This window comes from Scylla paramamosain, chromosome 7, assembly GCF_035594125.1.
Source record: "Scylla paramamosain isolate STU-SP2022 chromosome 7, ASM3559412v1, whole genome shotgun sequence".
NCBI lineage: Eukaryota > Metazoa > Arthropoda > Malacostraca > Decapoda > Portunidae > Scylla > Scylla paramamosain.
The window spans coordinates 32314458-32329773 of record NC_087157.1 but is presented as its reverse complement, the minus strand read 5'-3'; the positions used below and the strand labels follow the sequence as shown (position 1 = coordinate 32329773).

Genomic DNA, 15316 nt, shown 5'->3' with positions numbered 1-15316 from the left:
TCGTCCAGGCCATATCGTGGAAAGTGAAGAAAATGAAGTGAGAGTTGAAAGTGAGTACAGCTGTGCGGGTCCGAGCAGAAAAAGTGATATGACGGGCTTGAGATCAGTTAAAACAATGACAGGTACCAGCAAAAGTAGCCGCAGCAAGTCATTTCGCATGTATAACGACAGTTACCTTGGACTTGGATTCACTTGCTGTGATAGCGAAAATGGCCCTAAACCAAAATGTGTTGTTTGTGGCTTGGAGTTATCAAATGAATATATGACTCCACAGAAAATGAAGAGACATTTATCAACTAAGCATCGTCACCTGACACAGAAACCTATAGATTACTTTAAGAGACTCTTGAAAGAAAACAAACAACAAAGTCTTGGGTTTGAGAAAAAAGTGAAGGTAGCAGAAAAGGCACAGAAAGCAAGCTATTTAGTAGCAGAACAAACAGTAAAACAAATGAAACCCCATTCAATTGCAGAATCCTATTTTCTTCCAGCTTGCTGTTCTGTAGTGAAAACTTTGTTTGGGGATGAGGCTGAAAAAGAAGTGAAAAAAATTCCTCTCTCAAACGATACGATTGGCAGACGAATCAAGGATATGTCATCTGACATTGAGAAAAGTGTGTGTGAACTGGTGAAAGATAAAATGTTTGCCTTACAAGCGGACGAATCAACAGATATTGGAGGGAAACCTCAGTTACTTGTGTTCATCCGTTTCATTGATGATAAGAAAATAACCGAGCAATTCTTGTGCTGCAAAGAACTAAGTCAAACAACAGGACAGGAAATATTTTCTACAGTGACAGAATATTTGGTAGAAATGGACTTAACATGGAAATTATGTGTAGGAATTTGCACAGATGGTTGTCCATCAATGGTGGGGTCAGTAAAGGGTTTTGTGTCTTTAGTGAAGAAGGAAAATCCATTTCTGATTACCACACATTGTTTCTTGCACCGTGAAGCTCTTGTTGCTAAAACACTTGGACAAGATTTAAAATTTGTTCTTGATAATGTCGTGAAAATGGTGAACTTTATTAAAAGTAGACCAAAGCAGTCAAGATTATTTTCCAGTCTTTGTGAAGAAATGGGATCTGCCCACGAAGGTCTTCTCCTCCACACGGAAGTTCGGTGGTTGTCAAGAGGCGGAGTGTTATCCCGTGTGCATGAACTAAGAGAGGAAATTCTTCTTTTCTTTGCTCTTGAAGAGAAAACAGAATTCTGCGAATTACTGGCTGACGAAATTTGGAATGCAAAATTATGTTATTTGGCAGATATATTTGAGCATTTGAACAAGGTGAATGTAAGTATGCAAGGGAGAAATGAAAATATGTTAACATGCACTGATAAAATGCAGTCAATGAAAGAAAAAATCAAGGTTTGGAAAGACAGGTCAAGTGAAGGTAATATTGACATGTTTCAAAAGACTGCTGCAGCAAACAACACAGACATTGTTCCACTCATTACAGACCACCTTACAAGCCTAGAAAGGAGCATTGAAAAATACTTCCCAAATATATCTACTGAAAGTTATGATTGGCTGAGAAATCCATTCGTGCTCGATCCCTTACACAAGCCTCAACTTAGCACTCATGAAGAAGAGGAACTAATTGATATCCGAAATGACCGCACATTAAGACTGCAATATATGGAAATGTCATTAGAAAGCTTTTGGACTGAAATGGAAAAACAATACCCACATATTTCAAAAAAGGCCCAGAAAATACTCTTGCAGTTTTCGACCTCATATTTGTGTGAACTGGGATTTTCAGCACTAACAAATATAAAAACTAAGAAAAGATGTAACTTGCTCTCTGTTGAAGAGGAAATGAGAGTGTGTCTGTCAGCTGTCCCTCCCAACATAGAGAGGATATGTAAATCCAGGCAGGCACAGGTGTCTCATTGATAAGGTATGTATTTTTTTTAGTAATAGTTTATTTACAGTACACACTGTTTCCTGCTGTTTATTTGCACCTATTATTTCATCAATAATATTGTGTAACTGAGATATTATGGTTAACACACCGTCCGTGAAAGAGTAAAAGGTTAATTAATTATGAAATTAAAGAGATGGTGCGTCGCCAAATTAAAAACATGTCTTTAGTGCGCCGCCAACCAACAAAGGTTGAGAAACACTGCTGTAGGGTGTCGATTTAAAGGAAAGAAAACAGGATCAGACTCTTTAGAAAATAAATTAAATGTAAAAATGTTGTGAAATGTGTTTGTGTGTGCGGGTAACATATTCTATTTGGCGAACTTAGGACATTTGGTGCTTTTTTGGATGCTGCTTCTTATATCTAGGAAAGATCGTAGATGAGAAGGAAGTAGTGGTGGTGGTGGTAGTAGTAGTAGTAGTAGTAGTAGTAGTAGTAGTAGCAGTAGCAGTAGTAATAGTGCGGTAGTGATGGTAGTAGTAGAAGTGATAGTAGTAGCACCAGCAGTAGTAGTGGTTGTAGTAGTAGTAATAGTAGTACTAGCAGAAGTAGTAGTAGTAGTACTAGCAGTAGTAGTAGTACTAGTAGTGGTAATAGCATTAGCAGTAGCAACAACAGTAATGTTGATAACTGTAGACAGCAATTTTATCAAGCACACACACACACACACACACACACACACACACACACACACACACACACACACACACACACACACACACACACACACACACACACACACACACACACACACACACACACACACACACACACACACACACACACACACACACACACAGATACAACAAACCATTGTGTGTGTGTGTGTGTGTGTGTGTGTGTGTGTGTGTGTGTGTGTAGCCTATACCGTGAGGCTGAGTCCTCACATCAACGGCCGAGAGTCAGCACAGAAGGGGGGGTAATAACTGTTTCCACTGCAGCAATACTGTGCGCCGCCCCGGAACAGACACTCCTGAACCGGGCAGCGCTGCTTCCTCGCCCATGCTTCCCAGGGCCGCCAAGGTCGAGACTGCCTCACCCTTGTTAGCCCGAGCTGCAAAGGGCGAGTCTGCTTCCCCAGTGCCTCTCAGATCCTCCAAGGTAGCTGCCGAGAAGCCTCTAATCAGGAAGGCTCTAGCCACCGAAGCGACGCCAGAAAACTCAAGCACACCCGGCCGTCCCAGCGGAAAGGGAAGCATCTCTAATAGGAGAGGACTGGGGGCAAGGAGCGCCACGGCCGCGGTCATCAAAGCTCCATCCAGAGACAGGCAAGGACACGATGCCTCAGCAAAGCCTCGCCTCCACAGACAGGACACGGGGATTCCAAGACTGAAAATGCCTCCCTCCAGGAAGTCTGTGTCTCCTCGCAGCAGTCTTAGCAAGTCACCGTCGACGCTGACCAGTGAAAGTGTTGTCAAGTTGAGAAGAACTCCAACGCCGACCAGCTCCACCAAACCCTCCTTCACTCAACGTCCTGGCGGCCTCACCAGACACAACACCTCGGTCACGATTCGGAGCGTGCCCAGGACTAGTCCCACCCACAGGAGTGACGATGCCAGGGGCAAGGCAGCCGCCAGCGACGCATCCACAGCGGTGCGGAGGACTGAAGCCAAACACCTTGAGGTTCGCCGACGAGAGAAGACCTTCATCCCGGAGGCGCGGCCCAGGCTGGGTACCAGCTCACTCACTGGCTCGGCGTCCTCAGCTTCGCGTCTTCAGGGTCGTGTTTCGAGCACTAGGGCATCAACAGTTGATAAGAAGGGCACATCAAGTTCAAAGGCACGTGAGGAGCTGGAGGCAGACAAAGGTGATCACTCCTCGAAGGCCCCGCCGCCGAGCCGACCACCTCAAAGCCGTCTGGCGCGACTCATTCGCCGGAACACAGAAATCATAGACACGAAAAGCAGCGTCTCGCGGCGGGGCAACTTGGGCATCAAGACAGGTGAAGGAAGACTTGCTTCCCGCCGTGTGTCCCCGGTGGGTGACCAGACCCTAAAGCCTCGGCCTGACAGCAAGACACGCGATGGCCGAGCCACGTCCTCCATACCCACCACACGCCGCATATCTGATGATGTCACCACCCCCACCACCAGCACTTCAGCCGCCAAACAGACTGATGGAGCCAAGCTACGGATGCGGTTACCCAAAATCATGCTAAGCCGCACCGACAGCAGGAGCAAGAAGTCGCAGCCAGAGAAGCCAGAGGTCGCCGAGAGGACCTCCAGAAAGAGTAATGCAGCATTGTGTGGCGTCAGTGTGCAGCGTAGCCTCCTGCATGGCGTCCCATTCCCATACCCTCTCTAAGCCTGCGTCCCCACCCTTGACACCCCCACACTCCGGCGACGAAGACCTTACAGCCCCGCCCCAGTGCTCTGGTTGACCTGCTCCTCGAGTTGCTAGAAAGTGGCCGGCCATCCTGCATGTAGTAATGCTTGACACACATCCATATCTCCTCCTATTCAACCTAATCTTCTGTTTCTTTTTCTTCTTCTTCCTCCTCTTCCTCCTCCCGCCTGCCATGACCAAGACCGCCACGCTGAGTCATGCGAGCAGCTAGTTAGGGTGAGGCCGCGGTGTGTTGATGGCGTGCTTCTGTCTCTTCTTATTTTCTCTGCGGCTCTTCTCCCTTCCTCCCACCCCTTCTGTGTCTCTCTATACGTCTTCCTATCTCCCTCTTTCATCCCTCTCCTTCCTCCCTTCTTTCCTTTCTTCCTTCCTTTTTCCCCCTCTTCCTCCACCATTACTAGTTCCTCCTCCTCCTCCTCCTCCTCCTTTAGTCATCATATTTTCGCTTCTTCCACCTTATTGAAGACCTCTATGTCACCTTACCTTCGACCCTAAATGACACTGATCTCCTCCTCTTCCTCCTCCTCCTTCTCTCCTCCTCCTCCACTTCTTCCTCTTCATCACCTTTTTTTTTTTCTGTGCATGATAAAATGGTATTGGCAAAGGGCATGAATCATATATCTTGTGTGTGTGTGTGTGTGTGTGTGTGTGTGTGTGTATGTGAGTGTGTTTTGAGCTTGTAATCAAAGCCTGGAGTTTCTCTCTCTCTCTCTCTCTCTCTCTCTCTCTCTCTCTCTCTCTCTCTCTCTCTCTCTCTCTCTCTCTCTCTCTCTCTCTCTCTCTCTCTCTCTCTCTCTCTCTCTCTCTCTCTCTGCCGCTGTGTTGTGTAGTAATGTTGTATAGTCTTGTTTGCTTTTTCTCATGAGCTTACTCTTTTTTATCCTTTCCTTTGCTTTTAAGAGTAGTAGAGAGCCATGTTTTTTTTTTCTAGTTATTAATTGATTGCCGTTGAGTCATTGCATGTATTTTTCTTTATTAATTCATTTCACTTTTTTTATTATCTATTCTTTTTTTTATGAGCTTGATTTGTGTACATTATTTTGTGTATGTGCTTTCTATGTGTGTTTTTCTCTATCAGTTTATATATATATATTTTTTTTTTCTTGTTGTTGATATTGTTTTGTTGGAATTTATATGTTGTAATTACTGTTTGCGCCCCCCAGGTGGAGAAATGGCTGGTTTATGCGTCATTCCCTTACAGGTGTTGCAAATTTTTTTTCTCTCTCTCTCTCTCTCTCTCTCTCTCTCTCTCTCTCTCTCTCTCTCTCTCTCTCTCTCTCTCTCTCTCTCTCTCTCTCTCTCTCTCTCTCTCTCTCTCTCTCTCTCTCTCTCTCTCTCTCTCTCTCTCTCTCTCTCTCTCTCTCTCTCTCTCTCTCTGTGGGCTCCCTTTCATCCTTATGCCCAAACCTCGCCCTTCCTTCCTTCCTCCCTCCTTATTTGGTCGCTCCTCCCCCTCCTCCTCCTCTTCCTCTTCCTCTTCCTCTTCCTCCTCCTCCTCCTCCTCGTTTCTCTTTTCGTCCTGTAATGATGTCGCGTCATTCCTTCCTTTCATTTCTTGCCTGCTTCCCATTCCTTGCTCTCTTCTGTTCGTCTTATTCTCTTCTTTTTTCTTATGTCCACTCTGTTTGCTGGATTGTTTTTGAGTTTTCTAGTTTTTCTTCCCTCTACTTTCTCTCCATTTCTGTTTTCTCGCTATTTTTGTTGTTGTTTTGTGTTTTCTTATTGTTACTACTACTACTACTACTACTGTTACTACTACTACTACTACTACAGTCTATAATTACTTCTGCTGCTGCTTCTACTACTACTACTACTACTACTACTACTACTACTACTACTACTACTACTACTACTACTACTACTACTACTACGACTACTCTTCCTTTAGATTCGCTTAAATTGTCTTCCTTTCCCAAACTTCTTTTAACTCTCTCTCTCTCTCTCTCTCTCTCTCTCTCTCTCTCTCTCTCTCTCTCTCTCTCTCTCTCTCTCTCTCTCTCTCTCTCTCTCTCTCTCTCTCTCTCTCTCTCTCTCTCTCTCTCTCTCTCCTCTCTCTCTCTCTCTCTCTCTCTCTCTCTCTCTCTCTCTCTCTCTCTCTCTCTCTCTCTCTCTCTCTCTCTCTCTCTCTCTCTCTCTCTCTCTCTCTCTCTCTCTCTCTCTCTCTCTCTCTCTCTCTCTCTCTCTCTGCCAGCCATAATAGGAAACCTTGCTATTTGCTGTCTGTGTGAATATTAATTAAAACATGACTCGCCTGTGACTATAAGGAGACGGAAGAGTCAAGGACAGGAAGTTACAGCAGCATCAGGCCTGGAGGGTGACGCTGGCTCGGGGGACTAAGATAAGTTAGATAACACAGGGAAAGCATTATAGGAAGGGAAAAAAAGTACTGCTCACTCTCTAATGCCTGTTGTTTATTTTGTCTCTCTTTTGTTACTTGTGTGTGTGTTGCTCTAATGCGATGTCCTTTTGTTTCGATGGTTGGCCGGAAAGTTTTATACTAGTGGATTCTTGGTTGATTGGTGTAGCGTCGAATTTTCTTATGGGTTTTACTGTGTGCGGTAGAGATGATGGATTAGTGGAATGAGACTGTGGACCATATTTTGAAACGCCTTTGCGCCGCATCCCGATTGCTTTCAAAAGGTTCCAGTTAATGTTTCATGGTTTTTTAGGATGTTTCTATGGATATAGTGACAGATTAACAGGATTTTTACATCATCAGTAGCAGAAACATTCTTGAGAACCCGGCTAATCATCTCTGTGGTCTTTGAAAATAGTCATAATGAGAGAGCAAAGCGTTTCACAATACGAGTCTGAGTTAAATGATAGTGAGGAGCATGTTCCGAGGCACAGCGCTGGAGGTGCAGGATGGATGTCAAGTAAAAACGATTTTATACCGTGTCACCAACTCTAGCACAGTAATGTTGCCTCCTCAGGGCATACAACTTGGCAGCACCGCCACTGAATGATTCACTCACTGATTAATCTACGTATTCCAGTCTTGTTTTAAAATGTAAGAGACCAGATTAATTTTTATTTAGATAAGCTGGTATCTTAGAATTAAATAAGTTTGCCAGTGTTTTAAAATTTTGTGGGGAAAAACGTAGACCAATCAGTGAGAGCGTCAATCAGTGGCGGTGTTCGCTTGCCTTCAGGTGGCTGAATGACGGTGATAGAGTTGATGACAGAGTGATGTGTTGAAGGAGACGTCACAGCAAGGCCCTCGGAGAAACGGAAGTTGGTGATGTGGGTGATGATCTGTGTTTTGGCAGCGGAAGGGCGGAGGTGGCGGCGTTGTGAAGGCTTTGTGCGGGAATAAAATGTCTCTTCCTGCCGTGCTATTGAGATGGCGAGTCTGATTGGCTGCCAGTACAGGGTGGCCGAGCAGATGCTGATTGGCTGCAGGTGAACGCAAAGACACGGGGAGGTGCTACTGGTTGAATGGATGCAGGTGTAAGGCTGGCCGAGGGACAGTGCAGATCGGCATGAATACCAAGGACAGCCATGGTCAGTAGTTGCATAACGCATCGCACCTACTTCCACGGTGTTCAGCATATGTGAAGTCCTTTAGTCCGTCAAGAAGCCATTAGCTGTTAGATTTGTTAAGGAAGTACCAACTGATCGAGGAGCATTTAAAGTAAAGAGGAAATACAAAACAACGAGGAAGTGAGAGTAGAAAGGTAATCGACTTATGAGCACACCTGTACGACTGATGTGTGTCATTAATTGGTTTGGTACTTTACTCTGCTGTTACGTAGACAGGGAATGCTGCTATTATCATCGCTAATCTCTGGCATTTCCTTTGACTCATTCCACTCACCCCGTCACCCAAGAGCGTTTCTGTCAACATTTCAGTTTAAATCCTTAATTGTGTTAACAAAAATCCTTTGCTCTTCCTGTTGCAGAGGAGTCGTGCGGTGCTCACTGAAGTATCGATAGTTTGCTTGCTTGGTGTTAAATAAATGTGGTAACTGAGTGAGTGTGGGATGAAATTAATGCATCGTTGATTGACTGTAAAGCTGATGAAGAGGTGGTGCTGACTGACAGGAAACCAAGTGAGGTGTGGCTTGTTTACTGCACACTTACTCGTAGTCGCCGCGTGGGAGATTCAGACTCGCATAACCAAGACAGGAATCATATCACGACATGAAATCTTTATTCCTTGAGTTCCGGGATTCGTGGGACAATGAGGCAGCAGGTGAACGAGATTGCTGATGGGCGAGGTAAGGGGCCAGGTGAACGAGAGAGTTGTCACGTGTGCGGTAGTAAAAGAAAAAAGAAAAAAAGAGGGAGGAAGAAATTTATTCTCAAATGGAGTGACTGAAATCGACTCAGTAATTAGTTTGTCAGTGCTGAGTCAGTGAGGAACTTTAAAAGCAGATTATGTAAATTAATAGATGACGATGTTAGGTGGATATAGGTAGGTACTACGTTCTTTATAGGCTTCATGGCTTCTTGCAGCTTTCCTTACGGTGTTATTTACTTCAGTGTATGTGCCTTTGGTAGCGACACCTTGCTAGCTGATGGGATTTGTGATGGTATAATGAGCTGCGTGTGTTGTGGTGTTGCAGTGATCAGTGCTGTAGGCATTATTGATGTAACGAGTTGTGTTGGCGATGTTATGTTTTTTTTTTTTTTTTATCTCACGTGGACTTGATCAGATGAATATATTTGATGATTGCAGGGCGTGTTGGCATGTGGTGATGCTGATTAGATTGTCTTAGTGAATATAGTTGTACTGTGTTTTTCTTTCTTTCTTTCTTTCTTTTTTTTTTTTGTCGTTGTCGTCGTCGTTGTTAAGTGTTGTTGGTGGTGGTGGTGGTTGAGCGCCTGCAGGTAATCTTGTTCCCATTAAGGACTTCCTGGTGACGTCACGCGTGCGGGACGTTATTGTCTTTTTTGCGTTTTTGCTTGAAACTTCAGAGATAAAAGGTTATGCATTGTTCCTTCAGAGGAAATGCTCTCTCTCTCTCTCTCTCTCTCTCTCTCTCTCTCTCTCTCTCTCTCTCTCTCTCTCTCTCTCTCTCTCTCTCTCTCTCTCTCTCTTTTTCTTCGTGATCCTTCTAGAGTGACGGTGCACGTGGATGACGCCTTTACGCATTTACAATTCAGAGGTGCTTCATGGCTGCGTCTGTACAAGGCTGCTCTGCAGACGTTGCGACACCACGCTCTCAGTAACCTCGCGGTGTTCCTTCCAGGCGGTGGGGTCAGCAACAGCGCCAGCAGCAGCAACAACAGCAGCAGATCTATGGGTTTGAGTGTGCCGCCGCGCCGCCGCTTCATTGATCTGTCTCCTTCCGCCCTCCTTTCCGTGAGTTGCTCAGCGCGTATTCACCTTTGGATCACTGTCTTAGTAGAAGCGCTTGATTGCTAAGCTTAAGGTTAATGAGTGTTTACCTTTTACAAAATAATAATAATAATGAATAATGCTTTACTAATTAATTAGAGTATAGTGTCACAAGCAGGTGTCGCTCGCACACTGTCCACTGTGGCGGCGGGCGGCTGCAAGCTGCTGGAGGGAATGGACTGCTTGTATATTGATTCTTTTAATCTTTGCACAAATTTTTACCACATCTTGAGTCGCTGTATTACGCGCCAAGCGGCGAGGAAGCACACCTCATAGCGTTCCTTATTTTCCAGGGAGTTCGGAGGATGGCCTCCAGAGGGCACGAGGGGTCTCCCCTCCCCTCAGTGACGTCACCCACCAATGACAACAAACCTGACGGGAGGGGAGCCGCGCCTCTCTACCTAGATTTCGAGGGGAATATTCGTCCTAGCGACTCGGCGGAGTGTTTGTCTGCCGGTGGCGTGAAGGGGCGGGAGGCGCGGCGGCCCAGGGACGCTGCCAAGTCGCCGGAGGGCAGCCAGGGGGCTGGCAGGGCGCGGGCTAACGCCGATATAGTACAGAAATATAACAGCTTCAATTACTGGCGGCGACGCCTGCCTGACGTGACCAGTGAGCTGAAGGGCAAGCACTCCCGCCGCCTGGATGTGAATGGCAACTCGAGTGCATCTGTCATCGGAGGCAACGCGGCGCCCTCCACGAAGCCCACTAGCGATCACACCCAGATCAGGCCAAGATCCCATAGCCGCAGCCTAAGCCCGAAGCCAGGCAGGTCTCCTCGGCTCGGCACCCTCGTGCTGTTAGACTCCGAGGTCGGAGAATCTACCAGTGACCCGGAGCCTCACACCGGGAGGTTCCCGAGAGTGACCCCCCTCAGCGACCACCACCTCGACCTCGCCCTTCGTCGCCACATTGATCTCGACGACGACGACGATGTGGATGAGGAGCAGCTCCACCTCGCCCGCCTGCGCCTGAAGTCCGGTTCCTGCGACTATTCTAGGTGAGCCTCTGTGATCATTGGAACCAATGCACGCTTGTCATTGTCACTCTTTTTTCATCCATGTTTCATAATCTCCAGCCACCTATTGATGTATTTGCTAAATTAAGTTTCTTGACTGTCTTCACTATCTCCACTTTCCACAGTAATTCTCCCTACAGTCTTTCTCAAATCTTGCAATAGCACGCCTTTCACCGCACTTTCCCACATGCTGTGCACGCTTAAGCTGCTCGACTATATATATACAACTGGTCTGGACTGCATAAAGCTTCAGTGTGTCTAAGGCGTGTCGTGGAGTCAGTGGACATCTTACATTCCTGTGACGAGACGATGATGTAATAGTGACCTGAGCTTTTGCTAATGTTGATCGTTGAGAGAACATTCAAATGCTTTCCTGCCGCCCATTACCGGGTCTCGTCAAGCCAGCCACACTAACTGAATTTGGCTTACAATTCCTCATTCCCACTAATTAGTTACAGTTCCTTAAAGATCCGAACAGTATTGCATGCAGTATATACATGAGAGAGAGAGAGAGAGAGAGAGAGAGAGAGAGAGAGAGAGAGAGAGAGAGAGAGAGAGAGAGAGAGAGAGAGAGAGAGAGAGAGAGGAAAAAAATCATGAATAGTTTAATCGTAAATACTTGCGTCTCTCTGCGCCTCACGAAGTGTGACTGCGGTGAGGCTCCCTGGTGATACGGTTTGCTTGGCGAGCCTTCTCTCTCTCTCTCTCTCTCTCTCTCTCTCTCTCTCTCTCTCTCTAGAAAATACATAATCGTAATATCAGCGAGAGAGAGAGAGAGAGAGAGAGAGAGAGAGAGAGAGAGAGAGAGAGAGAGAGAGAGAGAGAGAGAGAGAGAGAGAGAGAGAGAGAGATCTTTCTTGATTACTTGCTTTACTAAAGGGACAGACGTTGACCTGTTGTTTCAATTCCATTTTATTCCTTTCCTTCTCTTGTCCTGCCATTGCATCGCGCGGTCCAAGCATTCCACACTGTAGCGAAGGTTGCAAACACTCCCCTTCCGTCACCCTGGTCACTCCCGGTGGTGCAGGATTCTGTAGCGTCCTCGTTGACTCTCGTGTCCTCTCAGTTCCCCTTGTATCAGTAAGTCGAAGAAAGCAACTCAGCCAGCGCCTTAAGGACTAAATCTCTCTTTCCTCTACATAACTAACACAAGATATATGCATCAACTAAAAGCATTACAAAAATACACGCACTATCCAAATTAAAACTAATTATAATGAATTATTACTGATATATGTAAATCTATTGATCATATTTCCAGGTCCATATCTAAGTAGGCAGCTAAAATGATCTCTTATAGTTTCAATATGAACGTTTTTCTAAGCGCTCAGGTAAACCTTCCAGTAGTGTATTAATCTTTGAAAATTTGCCATCTTCAATATGATTTCTTGTCAATAGAACGTCACCTCTACCTTACCTTTATCTCCACTCCATTCAGACTAAGATGTCAGGAGCCATTGAAAATCCCTGAACCTTTTTTGTTCAGTTTCCATTATTATCAGTTTCGAGTCCGAATTGTGTGTTGTGCTGAGGTGAACAACGATGCCATTTACTTTTGTGCTCAGGTCACCGAGGATATGGAGTTTACACAACGTGGCTGAGACAATCCGTGTTGTACTAGCCAGTGTGTATCTCTGGCTTGATTCTGTTGCTTGTGTGGAATTGTTTATTTAATTGGAGCAACTTTTGATCCTTCCTCCCCTCACAACAATCTTAATTTGAGATGATTTTATGTTTACCGCCCCTTTCATCGTCATCTTTTCTCTGCTGCCCTGCCTGCTGAACACTTAACTTTGCCCCCATCATAGGCTTGGAGTGGCGGAGACAACTTCTTACCTGCTCTCCAGAACACAAGAGAGACGCACCCAGGACCTTACTTGGTCTTAACACACATTTCTTCAGTGCATTTGGGTGAATTCCTTTCTTTATTAGTCTCCCATCACAACTTTATATCAGTATTCTGTCCTGTTTCTCTTAAACAGTTTGTGATCATGTGAGCCGGGACACGTCTAGCATTATGTGACTGTTAATACTGCGTTATTATGAATCCTCAGGGCGTGACTACTGCCTTCATGTCATAAGCCCTCGATCTGTGTCTAAAGCATTGGTGGCGTGTTTGCATGAGGTAATATTCATATTCTCACTCTCTCCTCTCTTGTCTCGGTTTAAGAATGCTTCCTCTCCCCGCCATAATAGATTTAGAGGAGGCTTACAGTAGGAAGTACCATGCCATTTTGTCTCTTGAAATTCACTCCTTTAAGTCTTGGTACAGCAATATTCTGTGCCTCGCCTTTTTTTTTTTTTTTTTTTTTTCTTTAACGTGAACATTTGACACCGAGTGAATTCCCACACTTCCTTCCATTCCTTCGCTTTCGTGTGCGTATCTTCAGGCCCAGTTAAAGGAGCAATGAAACTGTTGATGAAGGGAAAAAAAAATAGAAAGGAAACCATGAAAAAAAAAAAAACATAAAGAAAATAGAAAGGGTTGTTGAGAAGAATGAAAAAAAAAAGATATGAAGAAGAAAACAGAGGAGGAGGGGGAGGCGGACGAGGAGGAGGAGGAGGAGGAGGACAAAGAAATGAGGACAGAGTGAAAGAGGAGAGGGGAGAACTTGGTGAGGGATGAGAGAGGAGACTGGGTGAAGCAGGAGGAAGGACAGAGTGAGGGAGGGAAGAGAGGGAGTGAGAGACTGGATGAAGGACGAGAAAGGAGGACTGGGTGAGGGAGAAGAGAGAAGGAATGGGTGAGGGAGAAGAGAGGATGAGGGAGGATGATAGTGAGAAAAGAGGGCGGAGTAAGGGAGGAAGGACAGGGTGGAGAGGTAAGAGAACTGGGTGAGGGAGGAAGGAGGGAGTGAGAGACGAGATGGGAGGCTTAGGTGAGGGAGGAGAGCGAGGGACAGTGGGAAGGGGAGGAACGAGGACAGGGTGAGAGAAGAGAGGAGGGAGAGAGGAAGAAAGGAGTGAATGAGAATGAAAAGATAGAAGAACGCAACCCTCATAGTCTTGCTTTGTATGTTTTCCTCATTTTCTTTCCTTTGCCTTCCTTTTCAGTGGTATGATTACTACTACTACTACTACTTACGCACCACTCTTACTTCGATTCCTGCTGCTACTGCTGTTACTATTACTACTACTACTACTACTACTACTACTACTACTACTACTACTACTACTACTACTACTACTACTACTACTTTTATATTTCCTGGTGTTGCGATAGAACTTAATTAAAATGCCGTTGTATCAATAAGGCTTTTATGCTAATGTACTGGTGGTGGTGGTGGTGGTGGTGGTGGTGGTGGTGGCAAAGGGACAGAAGTAATGGGGTGGTGGGTGTGGTGTTATGGCGGCGGTGGTCATCGTAGTGGTCGATTTTGTGATGGGAGCGGTGGTGCTGGTCGTGCTGGTGTAGGAGTGGTGGTGGTGGCGGCGGCGGCAGCGGCGGGGGACTGACGAGGGTTCCTAGTCTTAACCACCTTTCATGCGCTATTAGAAGTTGTCAGGGTTTCCAAAGATGGGTTTAATGATTCTAATGTTTTAACAATGATTTTGTGTAGTTATCTCGCGAGATCCCTGTGACCTTTGAAAACAATCCTGATGAAAACTGAAACCCTTTGCCTGCCATTGCCCCTCGTTACTTCCTGTGAGTAACGTCATATACGACCTGCCTCAGCAATAATAAAACTTAGGCACTAGAAAGTTTGATCTATTTAATAACTCCTTTTGCTGTCAGTCATGTCTTCCGAAATTATATCCCAGACTTGCACCACCATTGTATAAACCTTGAAAATTTACTTTACTTTACCAACTTGAGTTAAAAATGCGATCCTCAAAACGATACGTTGAACTTTAATTTCTTTTGGTTCAATCTCACATTTCAAAGACTCCTTCACTTCCTGTTAGAATTCACCTCCTATTAGGAAAGTGAAACATGACTGTACCACCACCACCACCTGGCCGAGGCGTGCCGGGTCTCTGTTTTTGCCGCTTTGGGGGGGGCGTTTTCTGGCAGGAGGGGCATCTGAGGCCTCATCTTGCACCCGCCACACGTCTCCTTCCTTAACAGTTGAGGCTGAAGTCACTTTGTTGTGGTTGTGTGTGGCGGCGTGTTGCTCTGTGGCTTAAGTGTGTGATTGTGTGATTACTTCTGGTGAGGCAGGAGGGGCAAGGAGGAAAAGCGAGGATGGGCGGGTGAGGACCGAGGAAGGATGGATAAAGTATAAGAGAATGCATAGACTGATGTGATGTTAGGGGGATACATTCACTGTGTATCTTACGTCACTTTATTGGCTCTCGTCTGTGTGCGTGTGAGTGTGTGTGTGTGTGTGTGTGTGTGTGTGTGTGTGTGTGTGTGTGTGTGTGTGTGTGTGTGTGTGTGTGTGTGTGGTTTCTTTTCATTTTTTTCTTTCTCTCTGCTCTCTGTTAGTGTTTATTTCTTTGTCTTTTTATTTATTCATTGCGTGTGTTTTACTTTTCAAACGTGCGTTCTTATGTTTCTTAACCTTTCCTGGCCTCGGCATCCGCAGTAAACAATTAGGTGCAAATACATACAAGCAGTACAACATCGTGAAGGATGATACAAATGATCCAACTCTCCCGTTATTTGCTTACAGAAACAAATGGTTCAGCCCAATAAACTAAATAGAAAATGTTTAACGATCTCCTTTATAAATAAAAAAACAA

At 45.4% G+C, this 15316-nt stretch overlaps 1 protein-coding gene across 1 annotated transcript in view; it reads left to right on the top strand.

The window, feature by feature from the left end:
- LOC135102371 (formin-2-like) overlaps positions 1 to 15316 on the top strand; it is a 65279-nt gene that overhangs the window by 3770 nt on the left and 46193 nt on the right. Inside the window, exons 3-5 of the mRNA XM_064007502.1 lie at positions 2867 to 4155; positions 9467 to 9579; positions 9909 to 10612. Coding sequence (XP_063863572.1) covers positions 2867 to 4155; positions 9467 to 9579; positions 9909 to 10612 — 2106 coding nt within the window. The remainder of the gene's footprint in view (positions 1 to 2866; positions 4156 to 9466; positions 9580 to 9908; positions 10613 to 15316) is intronic.